General features: G+C 51.8%; 1 protein-coding gene and 1 non-coding gene across 2 annotated transcripts; one reads left to right on the plus strand and one right to left on the minus strand.

The window, feature by feature from the left end:
• The first annotated feature begins 388 nt into the window (after positions 1-388).
• On the plus strand, positions 389-24706 carry PTGS1 (prostaglandin-endoperoxide synthase 1). Its single transcript, XM_052648370.1, has 11 exons — positions 389-464; positions 558-647; positions 7033-7149; positions 7578-7718; positions 8075-8218; positions 10574-10755; positions 10867-10950; positions 12868-13114; positions 15458-15744; positions 21842-21989; positions 23585-24706. The coding sequence occupies exons 1-11, from the start codon at positions 458-460 to the stop codon at positions 23938-23940; spliced, it is 1803 nt and encodes a 600-aa protein (XP_052504330.1). The 5' UTR covers positions 389-457; the 3' UTR covers positions 23941-24706.
• On the minus strand, positions 22589-22662 carry TRNAS-GGA (transfer RNA serine (anticodon GGA)). The gene has a single exon. It is a non-coding gene; the product is annotated as a tRNA-Ser (tRNA).
• Positions 24707-25485: the final 779 nt, after the last annotated feature.

Below are 25485 nucleotides of genomic sequence, written 5' to 3' on the forward strand. Positions count from 1 at the left end.
TGCTCTTTTTCCAGCCTCCTTCCACTTGGGGTGGGGGTAGGGGAAGGGTATGTGGTTCTCAGCAGCAGTTTCTAGTTTGAGATACCCCCAGCTCTGCCCTGAAGCCCCAGCTGGTCTCGGCACTGCACGTCACCTCTGGTCCTCAGTTTCCTATCTTACCAAATGGACACAATTCTGGGGCTACTGGGTTTTAAAAGCTCAAGTGTCTCAAAGATCGCGGGTGAAAAACCCACCTTAGTGGCCTGGCCTGTCACAGAATAATTAATAAAATGTCTTGGCTGGAGGCAGAGCCAAGGAAGTAAGTGGGAGGCGGCGGAGGTGACAGCTGGCTGGAGAGGTGGAGCCAGGGAATGGGTAGGGAGGGGGCGGGCCCGAGGGGCCGAAGCTCCCGGGCAGAGTTAGAGACGCACTCCAGGAGCCCGAGTCTGTCTCCAGCACGCAACGGCCACCCTGCACCATGAGCCGTAAGTCCGGCCCCGGTGCCACCGTTTTCCTCTGTGGCCTCCCCGTGGGGCTTTGAATGTCAGGCTCAGCCCTTCAACTCTCTCCCTTCGCAGGGCAGAGTATCTCGTTCCGATTCCCGCTGCTTCTCCTGCTGCTGTCGCCATCCCCCGTCTTCTCAGCGGACCCAGGGGCGCCCGCGCCAGGTAGGCAGCCTCTTTCCTGTCCCCGAAGAGCCCCGGTCCTGCGTCCCTGGCCCGGCACCCCACACCCCCCTCTCCCCTCCCGCCCGCCCAGCTTCCCCTTTCAGCTCACAGTGCCTGGGAGGGGGGAGGGGGCTGTCTGTCGGTGGGATGGGGGCTCTCTGCAGACCCCCGGGGATGTGGCCTGGGCTAGGTCCCCACGGGGTTCTTTTTGCGGGGGAAAGGGCAGACTGGGATCTTCGGCGGCGTTGGGAAAAGGGACCGCGTCTCTCCAGGCCCCCTCACCTGTTCTGGGACCCCAGCGGTCCTAGCCGACTCGGTCCCCAACAATCCTCGCTTTTCCCCCTGCGGGCCCCTTTCGGAGGAAGCCGCAGGCGCCAGGGGAAAGCAGGCTGGCGCGTCTTCTTTTAGCCTCTAACTTCAGGACCTGTCCAGATTCCCAGCCCCGGTGGAGACGATCTCCCTGGGTGAGGACCCCGGGTACACCCGCCATTCCGGAGAGAGCGGAGGGGGAAACACACGTACAGGGCTGAGCTGCTTCCTCTGGAGACTGAATCTTCACCGAGGAGGCCCCCACTGCCCGATGAGTTAAGGGAGGCTCAGGTTGGGGCCATAGCACCCTCAAGCTCACCCAGAACACGGTGGACTCAGGGCTGGAACTTTCTAGGCGTTTTGCAGCGTCTTTCTGCAGAGTCCTCCCTGCCCTCATCTCTCCCTGCCAATGGACCCGGTTTCTTCACCCCAAAGATGACCGGGAAAGTCTGATCCTGGAGAATTCCCCTGCCTGACACCATGCATGTGCGAGGTTCCAGGTGGAGGAATACAGCTCTTCCTTCCCATAGCCTCCGTCCCCACGCAGTTTCTGTGTGTGTGTGTGTGTGTGTGTGTGTGTGTGTGTGCACGCGCGCGCGCGCACGCACGCACATGCAAGGTCTGGACAGAGCTTCACCAAACTATGTGAGACCTCCCCAGGGTCTCCATTTCTCATCTGCAAAATAGGGGCAGGAGAGGATGGGGAGTGATCTGAGCCTTCTGTTGTGATGCTCAGAGGAGAAAGAATTCGGTGCTCAGAGGAGAGGGGAAGAACATCTCTGTGGACTGGGAATCAGACCAGGCTTCCTGGAGGAGGGGGTTTGAGTGCGGGGCATTTGGGGAAGCCAAGGAAAGCATGCTTTAGGCAAGAGTTTGGGCACGTGTAGAGGTCTAGTTTATCGGAAGACGAGGAAGAAGACTCCTGTGGCCAGCACGTTACAGTTTACAAAACCCAGCTGTGGGCATCTCTGTTGTTGTTGTTCACAGCAGCCCTGCCAGGGAGACGTTAGTCCCATTCTACGGAAGGGAACTCTGAGGCCCAGAGGGGTGAGCCATTTGAGTCCGCTGACATCAGAGGCAGAACTGACCCGGTAGCAGAGGCAGGGCTGACCACGCCATCCTACTGGCCTGTTGCGTTAGCTCCTAGACCAGCCCGGCAGTTCCTCTGAGGCCCCATTCAGCCCCATCCAGGCCCCCAGGGCCCCAAGGCTCACCTTTCCTGTCCTCCTGTGTCTGTTCGCCAGTGCTTAGTGAGCCATGGTTGTACCCGTTTGCATTTAGCCTTTTCTGCTTATCTTTATATTGTAAATGTTTAAACAGAATTGTGTTTTTCACGCCACAAACATTCCCAGGGGATTGCTTTCTGCCAGGCCTTGGCTGGAGCCTGGAGGCTGAGCTGGGAGGAGCTCACAGGCTGATGGAGGAGACAGAAATGCCCACAGACTGCCATGAAGGGGGTCATGGCCATGACTGAGGGAAGCTCAGGGGTGTGTGGGGCTCGGGGGTGAGGAGTTGCAGGAGGCTTCTTGGAGGTGATGACATTTGACCTGGACCCTAGAGGAGGTGGTGAGTGGGAGGTAAAACGGTGAGGTTTTACTCTCAAACTCTGGAAGGGCTTTTCCAGGCAGAAGCCAGGGTATGAGCAGAAGCCTAAAGGTCTGAGTGATGGGAGCGGACAGGCACAGGAAGCCATAGGACAGAGGCAGGTGTTGGCGGACATGGGCCTTTGGATGCGGAGTGAGAAGTGGGACTTGGGTCTCAGGATATCCCCCTGGGAGCAGGGGAGTGAGACGGAGTGGATGACTTGGAGGTGAGACTGGAGGCTGGGATACCATGAAGGAGGCTGCTGCAGGACAGGGTGGAAGACAGGTTGGGGGTGGGCTGAAGGCTTTGCTGCCTTCCCATCGCCAAGTCTCTGGGTTAACTGAGGTCCAAAGTGCCCGGACACTTAGGAGAGGCATCTGCCCTGAAAAGCCAAACCCTGTGTCTAGTCCCCAGAGTGGCAGCAAAGGCTGATCCCCCAGGAGATGAGGGCTTACCTGGGGGCAGGTGGCGGGGAGGATGCTGCTTCTGCCTCTCTTGTGATGGGAGGTGGAGTCCGGCTCAGAGGACAGGTCTGTGCTGGGGTATCCTCGATGCTCAAGTTCATCCCTTCCAGCTCCCGGACTTGGCTGAGTGCTCCCTCCTTGGCTAGGGATGGGGCATGACCTAACCGGAGCTCTGTGCCAGGCGGAGCGGCCTGAGGCCAGCTAACCCTGGCACATGGGGCAGGCTTCCTGCAGCCTGCCTCCTCCTATCTGCAGCACCAGCTGGGGCTGTGGGTTGGGAGGGGGCTTCCTTTCCAGCTGGGCTCTTCCGGCTGCCGGGGCCTGGTGCGATGGTCCCTGGCCACTGGCTGCTGCCCTCGCTGCATGTAGGGGCTGGGGCCCATGTCTGGGCTGCTCAGGGCTCTTTCTTTCTCTTTGGCTGCCAACTCCCTGGAACTTCTCTAAATATTATTCTTATGGAATTTCAGTACAGCCTCTTTAATGGGCCCTCTTGCTGCCTGGTGCCTCTGCCTCCTGAGAACTTGGTGTTCCCTCACTCTGCCTGAAATCCTGACTTCTGGGCTGGGGAACGCTTCCTTGCTGAATCCTCAGAAAGTTCTGAAACCAGGCGGCCCCAGACTGTCCTCATTGGTGGGAATGTGTGTACTATGAGCTTGCTGATCAGCCCCACCTCTGGGGTGGCTTAAAGACTCAGGGCAAGCTGCCCAGTTCTCTGCTGATGGGGGGCGGGGATCATGTTGATGCAAGGAATCGAGATGTTTGGAGATGAGTTGGCTTTATCCAGAGTTGAGAAGAAGAGAGAAAGAGAGGGAGGTTTCCTTAGAGCCTGTCTGTCCCCTCTCCTTCCTGGAAAACACTGAAAAATGAGGCCCACAGGACACAGGGTATCTGCCCAAGGACACACTGTGAAGAGCAGGCACTCTCCCATGTATCTTCATCCAGCACCTGCTTGGTGCCCGGCCCTGTGCTGGGTGTGGGGACTCCAGACACTTTACACTCAGTGTCTGCATCTCCCCAGGTCTCTCTCTTGATGGTTTATGGTACAGCGTGTCCTTCACTGGACACATGAAAGCATGTGGGATTAAAGTTAGACTGAGGGAAGGCCTTCCTTTGTGACTAGTTCCCAGCGCTCTAGTGTGGCAGGGGATGGTGATTCCTCTGGAGTCCTGGCTTCATTCATTCAGGATTTTCAGGTCCACCTGGAAGGACAGGTAACAGACCTGCCTCACCTGGGGTCATCCCCAGCCTGTGGAGCACGGAGCCTCGCCCTCCCTGCACCCCTTCCCCAAATCCTGGCCTGGGCACCTCCAGGAGGAGGAAAGGAGGGGAAGGGAAGCGAGTTCAAGTCTTGCCTCGTGCGACTTTGAAGCAGCGGGGCTTGGACGAGCCTCCTCATCTGTGGTGGTGGCAGAGGGGTCGAGGGGGGAGGGGGAGTCTCACCCATCCCCAGGAGCAGATAAGTGAGGTGGATACACAAGGTTGGAGGGTCAGCAAGAGGCCTGACTTCTGGCTTGTCATGACAGTCCAGCTGTGGTCAGCTTGGAAGAGGGCGGAAAGTGACACCCATTCTCTTCTCTGCCCACCCTGACTCCCTGGGGCCCCCAGCGACAGCTGCAGTCCTTGTTGAGGGGGGACTTTTCCTGCCCTGGGGCCACTGGTGTTTATGGAAAGATCTTGGAGGAGGAGGAGGGAGGGAAAGTTGGGCAGCCGGTCCAGGGGGGTGGGGCCTCTCCTGGCAGGAGAGGGATGCTCTGGGCAGGAGCTTCTGAGTCTGGGGGGCACGGCTCTGCTGCTGCTGGGCCCCTGGCAGGAAGCTCTCAGGCAAGACTTCAGAACCAGCTGTGTGTGTGTTTGGGGGTGGGAGTTGAGGGAAGTGGATAGGGAGATGAGAGAGTCTCTTTGACCAAGCTTGGAGTGGCCGGTCTCCTCACTTCATTTTAAATTCCACAAACATTTGTTAAGCTCTGGCCACAGCATCTGGATTTCCTGGATGGCTGGATCTCTCCAGGACCTGGGGTTGAGTCCCAGCTGTGCACACGGCCTCTGGGAGAGGGGAGAAAGCCCAGGAAAGCCCTTTCTCTTGGAGGCTTGTGGTGGAGCAGAGCAGGTTGGGTTGGGACCTGGGGCCAGGGAGAGTGGAGTATGAATGTTTGGGGAGGCTTTCTGGTGCATGCGCAGTGGGCTGGGTTGGGTAGATTAGAAGGGAATTTACTTGGGAGGAACCGCAGCCTGGGTCAGGGAGGAACAGAGCTTTTGGCTTTGGGGTTGCGAGATGGGCTGCCCCAGGAACAACTGGAAGGACTTCTTGAGTTGGGTTTGGGATCCCTACTGGCGGAGGGATGGGGAAACAGCCCAGAAAGGGCTGGGCCTCAGTTCCTGTACCAGCCAAGCGCTAGAATGATCTGCACACCAGGGTTGGGAGCTGGGCAGTGTGGAGGCATGGCAGAACAGCAGACTGTTCTGAATAGGAGGGAGAGATAAGTTCAGGATCTCCGAACCTGCTGCAGGGCTGACCCAGAGCTCCCTGGTATTTCTGGGCCTGTGGCTATGGGAGGGGGAGGTGGGTCCTACCAGGCCCCTGCCTTGGGTTCCCCCTGCATCTGCCTGTTCGCCTGTGTTGGTCTGATAAGGTCTCTTTGTCCAGACTTCTTCCGATCGGTTCTTTCCTTTTACACCCTGCAGGGGCCACAGAGATGCTATTGTGGGGCCATGGGGAGTTTCCAGGGCTTAAGCAAAACTATTTGCATGATTCTGTGACGTGAGGAGACCTAAACCAGAGGGTCGTGCCCTCTGATCCGAGCATCCCAAGGTGACTTCTTGGGCTCCTTGCTGCCCTCTTGACCCCCTATAATCAGATGCACAAAGAATTGGAGTTCCCTGTCACGTTGGCTCTGAGCCCAGAGAAGGAAGCACGTTTGCAGGAGGGATGTGGCATTTTCTGTGTAAGGCTGGGGAAGGAGCCGCTGCCAGGAGCTGGGTGCCCTGGGTCTGCAGGAGGCCTGACTCTGTTCCATGGTCTTGGCCAAGTCGCCACCTCTCCCTGAGCCTCTGTGTCTCTCGCTGAGCCCTGAATGAGCACCGAGCGAGCTTCAAGAAGTCTCTGACCTGGCTATTGAACGATCACTGAAGCTGTGGTCGGGGAGACCCGGATTAGACACAAGTAGGGACTTCCTGGAGGCCCATTCTCCAGGGGGTTAGGGGGAGGGGTGATGCCAGAGCTCCACTCACCCTCTGGGGAGAGTTTTCTGGCCCCATGTCTCCTGTTCCCATGGTCCCTGACCTCCCTCAAGGTCCTAGAGTCCAGACCCCACCCTGATGTGGGCCAGGGCTGGATCCATCAGGAACGGGAACTGTGACTCTCCTCAAAGCCATTCCCTGTCCATGGAGTTTTGGGAAATGTCTTTCCTTGGACTTGACTGCTGAGTCCATGAGGGTGGGGGTGGAAGGGAAGGGATGGGCAAGTCGTCTGGTACTAATTGCTGGGTGACCCATCTGGGCTTCCCCTTGTCTGGCCTCAATTTCCCCATCTGTTGGGACACCTGCTCTTCCTTCCCTTCTGCAAAAATAAAGGGATGGTGGGCGACCTCACCTTCTAAGTATCCAGGTGCCCAGAGGCTAGGGGCTGGCCTGGGAATCCCAATCCTTGTCCCTTTTCTGAACCCCATAAATTCTGCCCTTGGCTCTGACTTGGCAGAAAGTGAATGCTCTAGAAGCCTGTGGCCACGGCACTTATCAGCTGTGTGCCTAGCCTTCAGTGCCCCAGCCCGAGGCCTGGATGTGTCTGCACCACTTTCGTGGCAGCTGGGAGGGAAGAGGGACTTCCTTTGGTGGCCTGATGTGGGCAAGACTGAAAACCCAGAGCGAGGTCTGGAAACGGAAGGGCCAGGGGCTTTCTGTTCATAGCTGTGGGGACAGAGTGGGCCCTGAGGGGAACACAGACGCTGGGTAAGTTAGAACAGAGCTGTGACTGGACTCCATGCCTCTGGCCCCAACGAGAGGGGTCCCTGATCTCTGTTTCTGCCCCACAGTGAACCCCTGCTGTTACTATCCATGCCAGCACAAGGGGATCTGTGTTCGCTTCGGCACTGACCGCTACCAATGTGACTGCACCCGCACGGGCTATTCCGGCCCCAACTGCACCATCCGTGAGCAGAGCCTCCAGCCCCTACTCCTTCTCCCCTGGGCTCGTCCTCCAAAGACCCCCACTTCCTACCCTTGTCTCTGGCCACGGCCCTCTTTCCTTGCCTACTTTTGACCTCTGACACTGCCCCTGACCTGGCTCCAGCACAAGCCCTTACTCTTGACACATCTCACTCCCTGCTTATGGGCTCTGCAGTGAGTCTTCACTGCTCAGCTCTGGCCTTACTGGCCTCCAACCCTGGTCCTGTCTCCTGACCCCCATCTGCTTCTGGCTCTGTCATGTGTCAACACTCCCAAGGTCCTATGGTTTACCCCTGACTCCTAAATTCCACCCTTGTCCATACTGGATCCTGTCCCCAGTTCCCACCTTCCCCTCTGGCTGCTTCCCGTCTTGCTAGGAGGGCCCGTCTGAGTGGCTCCCCTGCCCCCACAGCTGAGATATGGACCTGGCTCCGGACGACTTTGCGGCCCAGCCCCTCTTTCATCCACTTTCTGCTGACGCACGGGCGCTGGCTTTGGGATTTTGTCAATGCCACCTTCATCCGGGACACGCTCATGCGTCTGGTACTCACAGGTGGGTGGCAGGGGGTGGGGCAGGGTCCCTCTAATCTAGGGGAGCAAGAAATCCTGCCACTTGCTGCAATTCTTGGCATCTGACCAGGGCAGTGGTTGGGGGAAAGGGGAGGGTTTGGGTGCCAAGTTAAAAAAAAATGAACCCAGGGAATTCCCTGACCGTCCAATGAGTAGGACCCTGTGCTTTGACTGTCGAGGGCACTGGTTCAATCCCTGGTCAGAGAACTAAGATCCCACAAGCTGCTGTGCAGGGTAGCTAAAAACAAACAAATAAGAAAACAACCCAAGAGAAGGTGGGGAAGAGGGGTGTAACTGGAGGCAGGAATCCCTCGTCACCATCATTTTCGCCCTCTGCAGTGCGTTCCAACCTTATTCCCAGCCCTCCCACCTACAACATAGCGCACGATTACATCAGCTGGGAGTCCTTCTCCAATGTGAGTTATTATACTCGCATTCTGCCCTCCGTGCCCCGAGACTGTCCCACGCCCATGGGCACCAAAGGTAATGGTGATGGGGTGAGGGGGCTGAGGCTGGGGTGGGTCACAGGAGATGCTCCGTTCCCTTTGGGAAAAAGCAAGCAGAAGAGTAATGACTGACCCATTTCACAGGTGCACCAAGGCAAGACATGCATAACCAGAACCAGGGATGAGGATGGGGCTGGGGAAAGAGGACAGAAAGAGGTTGTGGGAGGGTCTTGTCTGAGGTCAGTGGCAGAGTCGAACTGATGCTCCCGTATTTCCAGGGTGCCTCTTCACCCAAACTTTGTCCACTAAGTGGGTGGGATCCTGCTGCGAAGAGGGTGACTTAAAAGTTGGAATGGAGAAAAGAAAGAGTAGTGAGCTTTTTACTGGGTGCCAACTCTGAGTCTGGTTCATTACTAATGTGAACAGTCTTACGTGATTCATCAGCGCAGTTTTACACATAAAATCAAAGTTTTTCTTCAGTTTTTCAAGAACCTACTTGGTCTCATCGGCAGGAGTCTTCCTCCCAAGACCTTCTTCCTTATCCACTCCTGATTGTCCCCAAACAGGACAGGGTTTACTCAATTTAGAGCCATCAGTTCAGGTTCAAGTACACAAAGGGCGAAAGAGATGTTAATCCACCGCTGCTGCTGCCTCAGTTCCCACCACATGGTGTCGCTGTTGAGCACTGGTCCCGTGCAGCCCCGTTTGCTGTGTGCTTTGCAGGCTCAGAACCTTGCATATGTATTAGTGTCCTTATTTGGGTCTCAAGGGCACTACTCCACTAGTTTTTACTATCCATGTAGCTACTATTCCCAAAGCATGATCATTCTGGCAGGAGAGCTGGGTCTCTCAGAGCTTCTGGACTCTGCCAACACTTCGCTGGCACCAGTCCTGTGTTGTTAGTTTCTCAGTCATGCCTGGCTGTTTGTGGCCCCATGCACTGCAGCATGCCAGGCCTCCCTGTTCATCACTATCTCCCAGAGTTTGCTCAAACTCATGTCCATTGAGGCGATGATGCTCAGTGGTAATCTGAGTGATAGATCCAGGCTACTGTGTGCAGACTATTCCCTCTAACTTCCCTTTGGGTGAATTCCCTTTGAGGTACTTGATGACCTTTCCTGCTACAGGAAATCAGTCAGTCATTTCAATCTAAAGAGTTATTCTAGTGACATTGGGCCTCATAGACTTATTGTGAAAGATTGCCTTTTCTGCAAGGCAGTCTTGGGTACCAAGTCATCTGACATTGACTTACTTAAGAAAGGCTTTTTAATGCTGTCCTCACAGTGACAGACACATGCTTCAAGGTGACTTGTCTTTACCCCAGACAAAGAAAGTTCTGGCATCTTTTAAAATAGATTGGCGAACTATGGCCCGAAGGCCAAATCCACCCCACCCCCTATTTTGCAAATAAAGCCTGGTTGAAACACAGTCATGTTCCTTAGGTATTATCTGCCTTCCTGCAGCACCAGCAAATCTGAGTAGATGTAACAGAGACCATACGTCAACAAAGCCTCAAATATTGACTATCTGGACTTGTACGGAAAAGTTTTCTGACTTTTGATTTAAGAGATTCCATCTCACTGGTTTTCTGTTATGCTTACACGGGCACTCCTCAAATCCATTGCATAAGAGAGATATCATTTGCCCTATTTTATAGATGAAGAAAGTGAGGCTCAGAAAGATGGAATGACTTCTCTATGTTCACACACTTAATAAATGGCACAACCCATTTTGAACACAGCAACCTTGTTCCAGGGTTGGGGGAGTCCAAGTTTTTTTTTTTTTTTTTTTTCCCTTTTTCTTTTTGGAGGTGGGGAAGGGCGAGCTTGTACAAAGCAGCATACACACACAGAAGTTGAGAGAAAAGGATAATGAAGTCCTATGCATCCATCTCCAGATTTCAAGATTTGTCCACAATTTGCCAATGTTACTTCATCTATCCCCTTCACCTTATTTTCTTCTTAATTGGAGAATAGTTTCTTTACAATGTTGCATTGGTTCTGCCATACAGCACCATAAATCAGCCATAAATATACATACGTCTCCTCCCTCTTGAACCTCCCTACTCCCCTACCCCATCCCACCCCTCCAGGATGTCACAGACTAGCGGTTGAGCTCCCTGTGTTATATAGCAACTTCCCATTAGCTATCTATTTTACATACAGTAATGTATATATTTCAGTTTTAAAAGCATATTCCAAACATCCTTCCATTTCCTAGGGTCTTTTGGTAGCGAAGGTGCAAGGGGCAGTCTGGTGGGAGGGAGGTGGTCCTTTGGGGTCCCCTCTGGGATTCCTGTGTGAATCAGTTTGGTCTGGTGAGCCCAGAAAGCTCTGGGGCACAAAGACCCAGACAGGAAGCAGCTACTGCTCTTTCCTACCTCCCCAATCAGGGAAGAAGCAATTGCCAGATGCGGAGTTCCTGAGCCGTCGCTTCCTGCTCAGGAGGGAGTTCATCCCCGACCCTCAAGGCACCAACCTCATGTTTGCCTTCTTTGCCCAACACTTCACCCATCAGTTCTTCAAAACTTCCGGCAAGATGGGTCCTGGCTTCACCAAGGCGCTGGGCCACGGGGTGAGTACCTAGGAGGGGCTCTGGACGTCTCTGGGCTGCACGGGGCACAGGTAGGCTGTTGCTGGTGGGGCAGGACCCAGGGATCTGAGTAGACTCTGTCTCTGTCTTTAGGTAGACCTCGGCCACATTTATGGAGACAATCTGGAACGTCAGTATCAGCTGCGGCTCTTTAAGGATGGGAAGCTCAAGTACCAGGTAGCACTGGGCCTGGGGCTGGGGTCTTGGGAAGGGCCTTCCATGGTCTCGTCTGGCAGAGGGTGTTGGTGGGGGCCCTTGGTGGTGTCCTATGGCAGAAGCTGTAGGTGCCTGGGAGAAGAAGCGACAATAAACCCTGGGAGAAGGTGCCAGGCAAGAGAAGCAGACAAGGAGCAGACATGGGCTCTCGTGTTCTCTTGGGAGCTGGATTTTGGGGCTCCACAGAAAATGGACAGTTCCAGTCTGCGTTTATTCATTTAATCATTCCCCAATATTAATTGGGCACCGTGGTGTGCCGGGCAGGTGAGCAGTGGCCGTGGTAGTCGTAAGCCCTGCCCTCAAGCCCACAGACACAAACCCTAGGGTACTAGTGCCATGAGGACTTTTTGTCTGAACTCGCACTGTCCAGGAATGTGAGGGCCACATAGGTGATTATCTCTTGCACGCCTCAGATCTACTGCATAAGCTAGGTACCATTTGCCCTCTTTTATAGATGTGAGCCACATCCAGGTTATTAAAATTTTTCTAGTGGCCACATTAAAAATGTAAAAAGCAACAAGCAATATTGATTTTAACAATATATTTTGAATTTAACCCAATATATCCAGGATATCCTCATTTCAACATGTAATCAACACAAAAATTGTCAATGAAATATCTCACTATTTGTGCTAAATCTTCACATTCTGACCCATATCTTACAGCACAACTCAATTCGGGTGCCAAGTTTTCATTGGCGATTCTGATCAGCATTTAGATTTTATAAAATTTGCAGTTGAGAAAGTAGATTCCCATGTCCAAGTTGTTCTAAGCATAAAGACTTTCTGATAGCTGGGGTCTTGATTTAAAAATGTAAATCTGAAGTAAATGAAATTAAAAATTGAGCTTTTTATTCACATCAGCCACATTTCTAGTCCTCAGTAGCTGCACGTGGCTAGTGGCTTCCACGCTGGACCATGCGAATCGAAACAAACAAAAACCAAGATGGAAAGTTCACTGCTGAATCTTTCGAGCTAAGAACAGTATCTGGCATATAGTAGGTCCTCTATGTTTATTTACTGAGTGAATGAGGAAACTGCCATATAATTAATTACACCTGTGATAGCTGCCACAGGGAGGAGCCAGGAGAGTGTGCAGAGGCTGGGGAAGGCTTCTTAGGAATTATGACTAAACCAAGAGTTGCATGAAGGATAAGGAGGAGGCAAGGAGGCCAAGAAGGGCCCAGGGCTGTCCAGATTCTCAGGTATCAAGGCTGGAGAGGGGCAGTTGCTTGAGTGACTCTGAGGCAGTGAAACAAGGGAGATGCTGCTGGACATCTGATGAGCGTGGCTCGTATTAAGGATTTCTGATTTCTGCCAAGAGCAGAGAGAAGACTTGGAAGGTTTTTTAAGCCAGGGTGTGATGCTCAATTTGGATGTTTTAAAGCAAGGGTCCCCTGCCTTTTTGATACTAGGGACCAGTTTCAGGGAAGACTATTTTCCCATGGACAGGTGGGAGAAGGGATGGTTTCAGGATGATGTGAGTGCCTTATATTTACTCTACACTTTATTTCTATTATTATTACATCAGCTCCACCTCAGCTCATCAGGCATTAGATCGTGGAGGTTGGGGACCGCTCTTTTAAAGCACTGCTCTGGCTGCAGAGCTGAGAAGGACGTCTAGAGGATAGAGTCACGTACAAGGGGAGTCAGGGTGGAAGATGAGGGTGGCTTGGAAGAGCATGGTGGCCATGGGGAGAGAGAAAGGGACTCATGTTAGGAGAGCTTTAGGAGATAGAATCCACAGGCCTTGGTTAGGAAGGCCGGACAGCTGCCCTGCGTGTTACGGGCAGCTGTCAGTAGGACTGGGCGGATGTCAGCTGTGCAGGTGCTGGGGCTCCGCCCCCTCCCCAGGTTACCAGGTGACTCCATCCTGCAGATGCTCAAAGGAGAGGTGTACCCGCCATCGGTGGAAGAGGCACCTGTGCTGATGCACTACCCTCGGGGCATCCCACCCCAGAGCCAGATGGCTGTGGGCCAGGAGGTGTTTGGGCTGCTTCCTGGGCTCATGCTCTACGCCACAATCTGGCTGCGTGAGCACAACCGCGTGTGTGACCTGCTGAAGGCTGAGCACCCCACCTGGGGCGACGAGCAGCTCTTCCAGACGTCCCGCCTCATCCTCATCGGTGAGGCCTCCCACCAGCCCTGCCCTGGAAAGTCACCCCCTCTGTCCTGAGAAGCGGGAAGTGGAGGGTTTGGGGACAGTGAGATTAGAATCCTGAGCAGGACCCTTCCCCTAGGTGAGCCTCACTTTCCAAATCTGTACAATGGGAATAATGATGCTTTTTTTTTTTTTTTTTGGTCACGCAGTGTGGCAGGTGGGATCTTAGTTTCTAGACCAGGGATTAAACCCACACCCCCTGCATTGGAAGGCAGAGTCTTCACCACTGAGCTGATGGGGGGTCCTGGGAATTATAATGATTTTAAGGATTAGTTGATATGATGAATGGGAAAGTAATAGGCACATAACAGGCCTTCAGAAAATGGGGTGCTGTGATAGCTGATTATTCAGTGGGTGGCTGGCAACAAATCTGATCAGCCACCTTGCCTCAGTTTCCCCATTGTACTGCATCCAGGAGCACTTGGGGGCATCCTCAGCAAGCACAGGTCAAAACCCAGCTTGCCTAGGCTTCAGAATCCTTGGGTTTCCTGCCCCGCATGCATCTGCCTTCCTGAAGGTTGGTAGCTTCTTGGTGACTCAGGGACAAGATATTTTTGTGTCCCCTACGGGGGCGAGCCTGTAGCCTAAAATGTCAGATGGTTTCCTGCGTGGGAGCTTGGCCCCTAACACTCCTGTCCAGACCATATTCGCTCTGAGTCACCAGTGAGTCCTTGCCTCCGCTTCTGGGCATCTCTGGGCATGGCTGTTCCCAGTTTTAGTACCCAAGTCAATGGAGCCTGGAAAAGCCACGCATCAGGCATAGGAATGACCTAAAGAACGAGAAGGGGCTGGCTCAGAAGTCCCAGGATTGCAGAGACTTTGACCAGAGAGGGCAAGTCTGTGTCTGCAGGCTGCCCAGCACACCGACTGGTGACGAAGCTGTGGCCAAAGGCAGGACTCCACAGGTAGGGTACCTCTAGTGCTTCATTCAACCCTCCCCGACAGCCTTATGACTCAGCTGCGATTATCCTTGTTATGAAAGTTAGGATGCAGAGAGAGCAGGTGAATTCTCCAAGGCCTTTCAGCGGAGAGAGACTTGAACCAGATCTGGCTGCCACCAGACTTCCTGTTGCTTCGACCATGTCGTGCAGGGAGTACTTTCCTGTGTGGGGAGGGGGTGCGAGCCTTAGTCTGATCTTCCGTGACACGTGAGTGTGGGGAGGGGATTCCTACTTCTTCATGTGTGGATCCTCCCTATTCTGCCAGGCCCTGTGCCAGGCAGTACAGGTGTGTTCATTGTCCACTCCTCCTGGTGACCCTGTGGATATTATACTGATGTCATTATTTTTTTAAATTTCCTTTGTGAACATGTTTTACTTATTTTCTTATTTATTTATTGTCTGGCTGCATCAGGCAGCATGTGGGAATCTTAGTTCTACCCCTGGTGCCCTGCCACCCCACCAGCAATCAAACTTGCTCCCCCTGCAGGGGAAGCGTGGAGTCTTAACCCACTGGCCTGCCAAGGAAGTCCCTATACTGATGTTACTATAATACACATTTTATAGATAAGGAATTTAGAGTAAGTCACACAGCTCCAGCCCAGGTGGCTGGAAGTGGTGACATCAAGGTTTAGACCCGAGTCTGCTGCTGGCAATTCCAATGGCTCCAGCCCAGTTTGCTAAAAGTCCATTTGTCTAGTGGCTCATTGGCCAAAATGTGTTTTTTAATAGCTAGTTCACCAGTTTTCATTTTGCTATGGAAGATTTGTTTTGTGTCTTCCCTGGCTCTTTGCTCTGAGCTGGTTCCTGAGAGGGCAGAGGAAAATTACTCGTAAGAATTCGATACATAAGAAGATATGGGGATTATACTTGGGATGAGATTCACTTAGGTCTGCCATGTCCCTTGTTTGTTGCTGTAGCCTTAGAATGGTCTCTTGGGAGCTCCCATCGCCCTCCCTCCTCAGGCCCGCTGAGATTCCCTCACTAAGTTAATCTCCACCGGCCCATCTTTTGTGGCCTCACTAAGCCTCTTTTAGTGGGATGGTGGCCACCATGGGTCACAAAACCCATTCTCAGATACGTCCTCTCCATGTCATGCTCAGCCAGGCCTGTGACCTCCCCATGGAACATGGGACTAGCAGGTGGCTCCTGTCTTGGGACAGGCTCCCGTCTTATCCAGCCTGAGAGAGAAGGTTCCATTTTCACAACCAGTGACAAAAAGACAAGGTGAAAGTGGCCCAACAAAGTCAAACAACCTTAGCCACGAGAAAGAAGTCAAACCGAGCCCTTTGCATGAACCAGCCCGCTTCCCAAGCCCGATGGCTGCCTCCCTGCGCTCTGCTGACCCCGCGCCCCATCCTTCGCCCCAGGGGAGACCATCAAGATCGTGATAGAGGAGTACGTGCAGCAGCTGAGCGGCTACTTCCTGCAGCTCAAGTTTGACCCAGAGCTGCTCTTCGGGGCCCAGTTCCAGTACCGCAACCGCATCGCCATGGAGTTCAACCAGCTGTACCACTGGCACCCGCTCATGCCCGACTCCTTCCGGGTGGGCCCCCAGGACTACAGCTACGAGCAGTTTCTGTTCAACACCTCCATGCTGGTGGACTACGGGGTCGAGGCCCTGGTGGACGCCTTTTCTCGCCAGCCTGCAGGCCGGGTGAGCCTCGGGGGAGCACTGGGGAGGGCAGCTGGGCTATGGGATCCAAACCCCAGTTTTCTGGAAAAGGGAGAGAGTGTCACTCCTCCAGGGTGGTGGTGGGGCTCATTCCTTCATTCATTCTCTTGTTCTTTCATTTATTCAATGGTACCAGCCATTACTCCAGGCGCTGGAGATACACTGGTGAACAAGGTCAATGTCGTTCTTGGGTCCTTGTATTTTTTGGCACATGCCACCTTAGTGGCTCAAATAGTAGAAAAAATCTGCCTGCAATGCAGAAGACCTGAGTTCGATCCCTGGGTTGGGAAGATCTTCTGGAGAAGGGAATGGCAACCTACTCCAGTATCCTTGCCTGGAGAATCCCATGGACACAAGAGCCTGGTAGGCTATAGTTCATGGAATCACAACGGAGTGACTAACACTCACACTCATTTACCCTAGAAAGGGCTTCTCCGGTGGCTCAGTGGTAAAGAATCCACCTGCCTATACAGGATACTTGGGTTTGATCCCCAGGTCAGGAATATCCCCTGGAGAAGAAAATGGCAACCCATTCTAGTATTCTTGCCTGGGAAATCCCATGGACAGAGGAGCCTGGTGGGCTATAGTCCCTGGAGTCACAGCAGAGTGTTAGCGTGTAAATAACAGGATACCCTAGAAAGGAACAGCAGTTGTGTGATGACTAGCATCGTTAGAGCCCTTACTATAGATTAGGTGCTGTGCCAAGGTCTTTCCTGATGTTCTCAGAGTTCTAAGAGCAGGTGAAGAATCACATTATAGAAGCCTGCATGCTCTGGGAACTTGGAGGCCCAGACTTCAGGCCCAGAGTTGGGGGCTGTGGATAAGGAAGTGATAGTTGAGCAGGGATTCAAAGGATGGATAGGGGTCTCCCAGGGCAAGAAGTAGCATTTGTGATCTGGGGTCATTGTCTTAGGATGGAGGGGATGGCATAGCAAAGGCCCAGGAGTCAGAGAGCATGGCAGTTTGAGGACCAAGAAGACATTCAGGGTATGGTGATGTATGCAGAAGTGCCTACACAGAGGAGATCTTTATTAACTTGTAGGCCTCTGTTTTGGGCTGAAGTCCCCCTTGCCCCAAATTCACATGTTGAAGTCTTCACTTCCAAGACCTCAGCATGTGACTGTGTCCGGAGGCAGGGTCTTTAAAGAGCTGATTAGGGTAAATGGGGTCACTGGGTGGGTCCTGCTATGACTGGTGTCCTTATAAGAGGAGGAGATTAGGATATAGGTGTGCACAAAGGGAAAGCAAAAGGAGAAGATGGCCATCTCGAAGCCACGGAGAGGCCTGAGGATGAGACCAACCCTGCTGACACCTTGGTCTTGGACTTCGAGCCTCCAGAACTGTGGGAAAACATTTTTCTAGTTTTCTGTTCATTTGCTTTTTAAGTAATTTATTTATGTATTCTTGGCTCCGCTGGGTTTTCGTTGCTATGCGGGCTGACTCTGGTTGAGGTGTGCAGGCTTCTCGTTGCGGTGGCATCTCTCGTTGGGGAGCACAGACCCTGGTGCGTGGGCTTCAGTAGTGGGAGCTTGAGGGCTCGGAAGTCTTAGCTTGTGGTCTCCAGGGAACAGGCTCAGTAGTCGTAGCACACGGGCTTTGTTGCTCTAAGGCACGTGAGATCTTCCCAGACCTGGGATCGAACCCGTGTCCCCAGCATTGACTGCCACTGCCCACCCCCCTGACCAGGAAAGTCCTATTGGTTTTTATTTTAAGTTTTTTTTTCATTTATTATCTGTTTGTTTGGCTGTGCTGCCTGGTGTGTGGGATCCTAGTTCCCTGACCAGGGATAGAACCCATGTCCCCCACAGTGGAAGCATGGAGTCCCAACCACTGGACCACTAGGCAGGCCTCTGTTTCTATTTGTTTAAGCCATCCAGTCTGTGGCACTTTGTTATGGTAGCCCGAGCAAGCTATTAGTCCTACCCCTGGGATGTTCAACCAGCTCCAGCCTCAATCTTCCCTTCCCTTGGTTTGGGCGCTCCCATCTCCTCCAACCTGCTGCTCTGTCTTCCTTATCCCTAAGCCTTACCATGAAGGTGTGGCGCCATGTGGGTCTGGGTTTCCTCCTGGTAATTTGACTGCCGTTAGCATAGGCTGCCACCAATGGGGTTCAGGTCTCTGTTCTTTGTGGGGGCACAGAAAGGAGCAGAGACAGTCGCTTGTGTGGGGGGCTGTATGGTTTCCAAAGACTTTTCAAGCAGTGACCCTGGTGATGTGTGTAAAGAGCCCTGCTGTTTCCTGACACCAGCAGAAGGGCCAGCATATCAAAGGTTCTCAGGATATCTCAGGATATTAAAGAGAGTGTGAGAAGTGATAAAACAGGGCTTCCCCCGAGAATTCCCACACATGATCGCACGACAGGGTTACTGTGACCAACACTGTGATAGCTGCTTTGCGTTCATCTCGATTCCACCACAGCTATGTCAGACAGATGCTTCCACCTTCCTGATTTTTGCACAGGAGGAAACAGACTTAGCATAAGTAATTTGCCTATGGTCCCTGTTTTTGTTGTCCAGGGCTACAAAAGGACCACAAACCAAGGGGCTTTAAGCTGCAAACATTTATTCTTTTCCTTTTTTATTTTTCTTTTTTGGAGGTTTAATTCTAGAAAACTTAAATAATCTATGCTGACAAGCAGGCTTTTAAATACTAAACCCTCAAATTAGACAAATTTGGCCACAACATGGAGGCATCGAAACAAGGAAAATATCTCCCAACCTCCTCCTCGTCCCCCAGAATAAGGAGTATGAGAGGAAGCATACTCCTTGGTGTCAACTGAGTTCAAGAGCAGTAGCGAGGATTGCTTGTGCAATGCACGCCTAGTTACTGCTCTAAAATTCACCAGTGAGACTACGTCACTCCTCCTCTTCTGATAAGCAGTGAGTGGGAGAGGTTGGAAAAAGATGCTAAGACTGTTAGGCTACTGGGGTTTCCTCCATAAACAAAGTAGTGAAGTGAAATCATTAGTTGCTCAATCGTGTCTGACTCTGTGTGACCCTAGGGACTGGGTTTCCCTGGTGGCTTAGTGGTAAAGAAGCTACCTGTAATGCAGGAGACCCAGTTCGATCCTTGGATCAGGAAGATCCCTGGGAGGAGGGCATGGCAATCCACTCTGGTACTCTTGCCTGGAGAATCCCTTGGACAGAGGTGCCTGGCAGGCTATAGTCCATGGGGTGGCAAAGAGTCTGACACGACTGAGCATGCTTGCACGCACACATGGGCTGTAGCCCGCCGGGATCCTCTGTCCATGGAATTCTCCAGGCAAGAGTACTGGAGTGGGTAGCCATTCCTTTTTCTAGGGATCTTCTTCCAGGGATTGAACCTGGGTCTCCCACACTTGCAAGCAGATTCTTTACCATCTGAGCCAGAAACATCCAGAAAATGAAAGAAATATTCCCAGCTGACACCTGAGAATTAATACCTGTTATTCATTCATCCACCCAAACCTCCATTAAGCATTTATTACACATTACTAATATCTAGGCCATTAAAAGAGATCCATCTTTAAACACTTCTCTAGAAAGCCCTTAGAGTTACCTCCCACAAATAGTAATCATAAATTTTTTCTTTCTAGTTCTGGAGGCTAGAAATCCAACATCAAGGTATGGGCAGGGTCATACTTTTGCTGAAGTCTCCAGGGGAGAATTGGTCCTTGCCTTTCTCTCGGCTTCTGGTGCTGATGGACAATGCTTGGGGTTCCTTGGCTGGGAGAAGCATCACTATAACGTGGAGTCCTCCTTGTGTCTCTGTTTCCTCTTTTTATCAGGACACCAGTTGTTGGATTAGGGCCCACCCTAATGGAGTATGACCTTGATCACATCTATGTCCATATAAGGTCACATTCACAAGTGCAGAGGGGTTGGGACGTCAACGTATCTTTTGGGGACACACCCAAGTCAACACACAATAGCCTCCCAGTTCAGCTGAGATTGGCACCAGCTTCTTTTGGCTTTATCTCAGGGTGTATACTTTTAGCCAAATATGCTTTTCCTCTTTCTTACCCAATTGTCTTTGTTTTATCCAAACTGAACACTTTCTTGAGCATTATTATTAAATCATCTAGAGCAATAGAACTTTCTTTAGACCTGTGCTCCTTAACAGTTATGAATCAGATTTTTCTGGAATCCTTTTTTTTTTTCTTTTGGGCTGTGTTTCTTGGCTTCTCAGGTAGTACTAGTGGTAAAGAATCCACCTGCCAGTGCTGGAGCCATAAGATATGTGGGTTTGATCCCTGGATCAGGAAGATCCTGTGGAGCAGAGCATGGCAACTCACACCAATATTCTTGCCTGGAGAATCCCATGGGCAGAAGAGCCTGGCGGGCTACAGTCCAAGGGGTCCCAAAGATTGAGACAGGACTGAAGTGACTTAGTATGCAAGCATGGCTGTGGAATCTTAGTTCCTTGACCAGGGATGGAAGCTGGGCCCTGGGAAGTGAAAGTGCTAACCGCTGGACCATCAGGGAATTCCCTTTGAAGCACCTTCTTTATCTCATCAGATTACCTAGGCTTTGAACCCCATTTCCGTCCCTTCACAAGATATTGTCCCTTGGTCTTGGAGTAAAGCTCTGTTTACTTAAACTAAATGTGCTTATATATTACGCTTTTCAAGGTGAGATTTTCGTTTTTGCCTGGGAAATCCCACCTGGAAAATCCCATGGATGGAGGAGCTGGTAGGCTACCGTCCGTGGGATCACTAAGAGACTGAGCGACTTCACTTTCACGTTTCACTTTCATGCACTGGGGAAGGAAATGGCAGCCCACTCCAGTGTTCTTGCCTGGAGAATCCCAGGGACAGAGGAGCCTAGTGGGCTGCCGTCTATGGGGTCGTACAGAGTCGGACACGACTGAAGTGACTTAGCAGCTGCTAACTTACAACAATTCCTTTCCCAGGAGGCTTGGCAAAAAGAAGGAGAAGCAGATGGGGTCACCTGCATTCCTGTGTGCAGCTTTTTCTGGTCTGGATGAAGTGACTTGATGCTCTGTGTTCCTGCCTCCTAGCTCAGTTTCTCTTTTTTAGTGGCAGCCGGTTATTAGGGGTTCACTTTTTAATGCTAGACACTCAGTCAATTTTGTTTAATCTCAATTCTGTGCTACAGAGAGTGGAAAACAATAGCAATAGGTTCTTCAGTATGTGTTCCTGCTGAGTCGCTTCAGTCGTGTCCGACTCTGCTGGACACTATGGACTATAGCCCACCAGCCCCCTCAGTCCATGGAATTCTCCAGGCAAGAGTACCAGAGTGGGTTGCCATGCCCTCCTTCAGGAGATCTTCCTGACCCAGGGATTGAACCCGCATCTCTTATGTCTCCTGCATTGGCAGGCAGATTCTTTACCGCTGGCACCACCTGGGAAGCCCCGGGTTCCTCAGCAAGATCCATTAAAAGACTGTCTTTGTTCTGTGATCAGAACTGATTTGGGGAATGACAGACACATCAGTTCTGCCAGGTAGAGTTTAAAAAATATCCCAGGAAAGTCATAAAGTTTTGGCCCCTCAAACTAGTGTTTGTCCATGCATCAGTTTATATCACTTAAAAGCTCAGAAACCTTTCTGCCTTTTATTTCCAGATCTGAAATGCCAGTCCCCTCTGCTTGAGCTCTTGACTGTGGCCATGTTGGCCATCTCCTCTGCAGAATCCTAGTTGTTGTATCTAATACCTCCAGAACCTTCCTTAACAGGATGTTGGAGGTCCTCACCTAAATTCAAACGGCTGGGGAACCATGTGTCCAGTGAGTGACTAGAGAAGTCCTTCTGGCCCACTCTACAGTCTAAAGATGAGGAAGCTGCTGGGACTTCCATGGTTAAGACTCCAAGTTCCCAGTGCAGGGGTGTGTGGGTTCCATCCCTAATCGGGGAATGAACATCCTGCTTGCCACTCCATGTGGCCAAAAATACAAATATAAATAACTAAATAAGGTGAGGAAGCTGAGAAGTGTAGCCATGCAGATCTAGGCAGGGCTCACAGCTTGGTGCTTGCTAGATGGAGCCCTACTTTCTACTCAGGAAGGATTCCTGACCTGCAGTTCTTCTCCAGGACAACACGGCTTGGCTCTCAGACCACCACTGTGTTTATCTCTTGGCAGATTGGTGGGGGTAGGAACATAGACCACCACATCCTGCACGTGGCTGTGGATGTCATCAAGGAATCGCGGGAGCTGAGGCTGCAGCCCTTCAATGAGTACCGCAAGAGGTTTGGCATGAAGCCCTACACCTCTTTCCAGGAGCTCACAGGTGAGCAGCTGCTTCCTGACCACGATTCCTGCTCATGTTGACGTGAAGGAGACCTCGAGAAAACAGAACGGGATGATCCATGGTCCCATGTGGCCAGCCCCATGACCGTGGGACTTGAGGGGCATGGGAGCATGGTGCCAGGGCTGGTGAGTGTTGCAGATGACTCAGCCTGGGGAGAGAAGGTGGGTTCTCACCTGGGTTTGAAGGATGAAAAGGGATTTTGCAGTGAAGAAGAGAGGGAAGAGCTTTCTAGGTGGAGGAACAGAAAGTACAAAAACACAGGGGTTAAAAAGAATGAGCCTTGAAAAGATCCTGGCCTATTCAGGAAAACAGTCCTAGGTGTGGCTGGAGCAAGAGGCTTGTGAGGGCAGAGGGTGGAGTTGGTGATAGGAGGCTGGCTCATACTGTGTGGAATCTTGGATTCTATGCTAAGATTTTGAGTTTTATTCTGTCTGAAGTGAAGTGAAGTGAAGTGAATTCGCTCAGTAGTGTCTGACTCTTTGTGACCCCGTGGACTGTAGTCTACCAGGCTCCTCCTTCCATGGGATTCACCAGGCAAGAGTACTGGAGTGGGTTGCCATTTTCCTTCTCCAGGGGATCGTCCCGACCCAGGAATCGAACCCGGGCCTCCTGCATTCCAGGCAGACGCTTTAACCTCTGAGCCACCAGGGACTCTGTCCAGTGGTTCCTAAATCCCATTTATGGATCAGCTTCCTAAAACTCACTTAGAAAACTAATTGAAAATACCAAATCTGAGATGTCTCTTCTAGAGATTCTGATTCTGTAGGCCTAGACTTAGCACACAGGTGGTGCCCAAGTATATATATGTGTGTGTGTATATATAGATACGTATATAGACACGATAGTATGCATACATGTATACATATGTGTGTAATATAAAATACAAATATGTATATAACACTCACATATATAAAATATGTATTATATTTTATATATATATATAAATATTTGTTGTTGCTCAAGATACCCAGTTGTTGGGAAGGCAAGTTCGGAAACTCTTGTCACAGATGATGAGGGGCCACTGACAGGCTATGGCCAGGGTGTGACCTGACCCCTGATGTGTACTGGTGCCCCATGGAGGGTGGACTTGAGGAAACGGGTAGTGGTGCTCCACGTCTGTTTCCCATAACAGTCCAGAGAGACAGAACACTGTCGCTAAATCTTTATGTGAACTTGGACAAGTGTGAACTTGAAGCTCCAGTGGCATGCAAGGTCCTGGGCCAGGATAAGGCCTTGAAACCTGCCCGTGAAGGAAACCAGATGGGGAGATTCTCTCTGTTGTAAGGATCAGGTCGTCAGGGCACAGAGATATGGAGTGAGTTGTTTCAAGGTACACACTGTCTGGTTGCAGACCCAGGCCCTTGACTCCATCTGCGGTAGCAAATTCCTTCTCTCCAGGCAGCCCTGGAGCAGGGTCAGTCAGCCAGGTCAGATTTTAGGTCACTTGCTCATTTGCTCAAGTTGATCTTCTGAAGCCCCTTCTTCTCCCTGGAATAGGGTGGACCTAGAATGTTCCCTCCTGAACCTTAATGGATGGCATCATAATTCTGACTCTGGCTTCCCCCCTCTTGCAGGTGAGAAGGAGATGGCAGCTGAGTTGGAGGAGCTGTATGGAGACATCGATGCTTTGGAATTCTACCCGGGGCTACTTCTTGAGAAGTGCCATCCGAACTCCATCTTTGGGGAGAGTATGATAGAAATGGGGGCTCCTTTTTCCCTTAAGGGCCTCTTAGGAAACCCCATCTGTTCTCCAGAGTACTGGAAGGCGAGCACATTTGGTGGTGAGGTGGGCTTCAACCTTGTCAAGACGGCCACGCTAAAGAAGCTGGTTTGCCTCAACACCAAGACTTGTCCCTATGTCTCCTTCCACGTGCCAGACCCCCGTCAGGAGGACAGGCCTGGGGTGGAGCGGCCACCCACAGAGCTCTGAAGGGGCCGGGCAGCAGCATTCTGGATGGCAGAGCTTCCTGCTTGCCGTTCCAGAATGCCAAGGGGTGGATTGTCTTTGATGTTGGGTTTCTGATTTGGTGTCGAGAGCATCAGTGTGGACGTTTAGAACTCTGGGTCTCTCACCCATGGTCTGGAATACTGTGCTTCTTGTTTGTTGTTCTAGAATGCTGAATTCCTGGTGAACCATCGAGAATGTTAGGAGTGGTTATCCCTTCAGCATGCCAGAACACTGGGTTCCTGGGTGACCACCTAGAATGTCAGATTTCTAGCTGATCTGGAATTTAGGCACTCTGAAATACGGGACTCCTGATGGAATCATCTGGAAAGTGAGGGGGTTCTTATGTTGCATTCTAGAATTCTGGGTGGCCCTCCAGAATGTCGACTTTCTGACTGGTTATCCAGAATGTTGTGCTCCTAGTCGCTGATCCAGAACAGTGGCTGGCATTCTAGATCAGTCCTGACCCGAATGTCTAGAGTGTTGAGAATTCATTTTCCTGTTCAGTGAGACAGTCACGGAGCAGGAGGATCTCATGTCCTACAAGAATGCATTGCCTGGATCTGTGCCTGCATGGAGAGGGCAAGGAAGTGGGGTGTTCGTCTTCTCAGTGGGACCCCAGATGAGACCCTGGATATGGAGAGAACAGGTGGCTTTCTCCAGGCCATTGGTTGGAAGCCACCAGAGCTCTGTCCTCATCCAGGTCTCAACTCACGGCAGCTGTTTTTCATGAAGTTAATAAAATGCTTTTTCCAAATTGCCTGCTATCTGTGTCTCTTTTGATCCCATCCCCAGAAGCAGGGATAATACAGAAGAGACCTTTCTCCTGACCACAGGCTCCATGTGCTGGAGGTTTGCAGGAGATTTTCCTCTGGGATCCCCAGGGCCTGTCACTGTCTAGATCTTTCATCACTGATGTTTCATCCTGCCCCTCCCACCCCCACCCTTCTGACATGGGTTGCTGCTGCTGCTGCTGCTAAGTCGCTTCAGTTGTGTCCGACTCTCTGCGACCCCATAGATGGCAGCCCACTAGACTCCTCTGTCCCTGGGATTCTCTAGGCAAGAACACTGGAGTGGGTTGCCATTTCCTTCTCCAATGCATGAAAGTGAAAGTGAAGTCATTCAGTCGTGCCCGACTCTTCGCGACCCCATGCACTGCAGCCTACCAGGCTCCTCCGTCCAAGGGATTTTCCAGGCAAGAGTACTGGAGTGGGTTGCGATTGCCTTCTCCGGACATGGGTTAGGCATTGCCTTTTCCAGGCTGCTCTCCTAAAATACACAGCTTCCCAGCCCCAGGAAATGTGGCCTTCCGTTCCCACAGTCTGATTAGAGCAACGTCCTCTCTTACTGACCATGAAACAGAGCTGAAAGGCGTTTGGGGAGGGGAGCATTTACTCTGTGCCAGTTTCACGTATTTCACTTCTTGGTTATTTTCAGCCCAACAGTGTGAAGTTGGTGGTATGATCCCTGTTTCCAGACCAAGGAAACCGGGACTTCCCTGGTGACCCAGTGGTTGAGACTCTGCACTTC

Source organism: Budorcas taxicolor, chromosome 11, assembly GCF_023091745.1.
Source record: "Budorcas taxicolor isolate Tak-1 chromosome 11, Takin1.1, whole genome shotgun sequence".
NCBI lineage: Eukaryota > Metazoa > Chordata > Mammalia > Artiodactyla > Bovidae > Budorcas > Budorcas taxicolor.

Bases quoted from the DNA above. Each gene is read 5' to 3' on its own strand.
- PTGS1 (XM_052648370.1), top strand. The intron at 10,951-12,867 runs GTAGCACTGGGC...TCCATCCTGCAG, and splicing joins ATGGGAAGCTCAAGTACCAG to ATGCTCAAAGGAGAGGTGTA. The intron at 15,745-21,841 runs GTGAGCCTCGGG...ATCTCTTGGCAG, and splicing joins CTCGCCAGCCTGCAGGCCGG to ATTGGTGGGGGTAGGAACAT.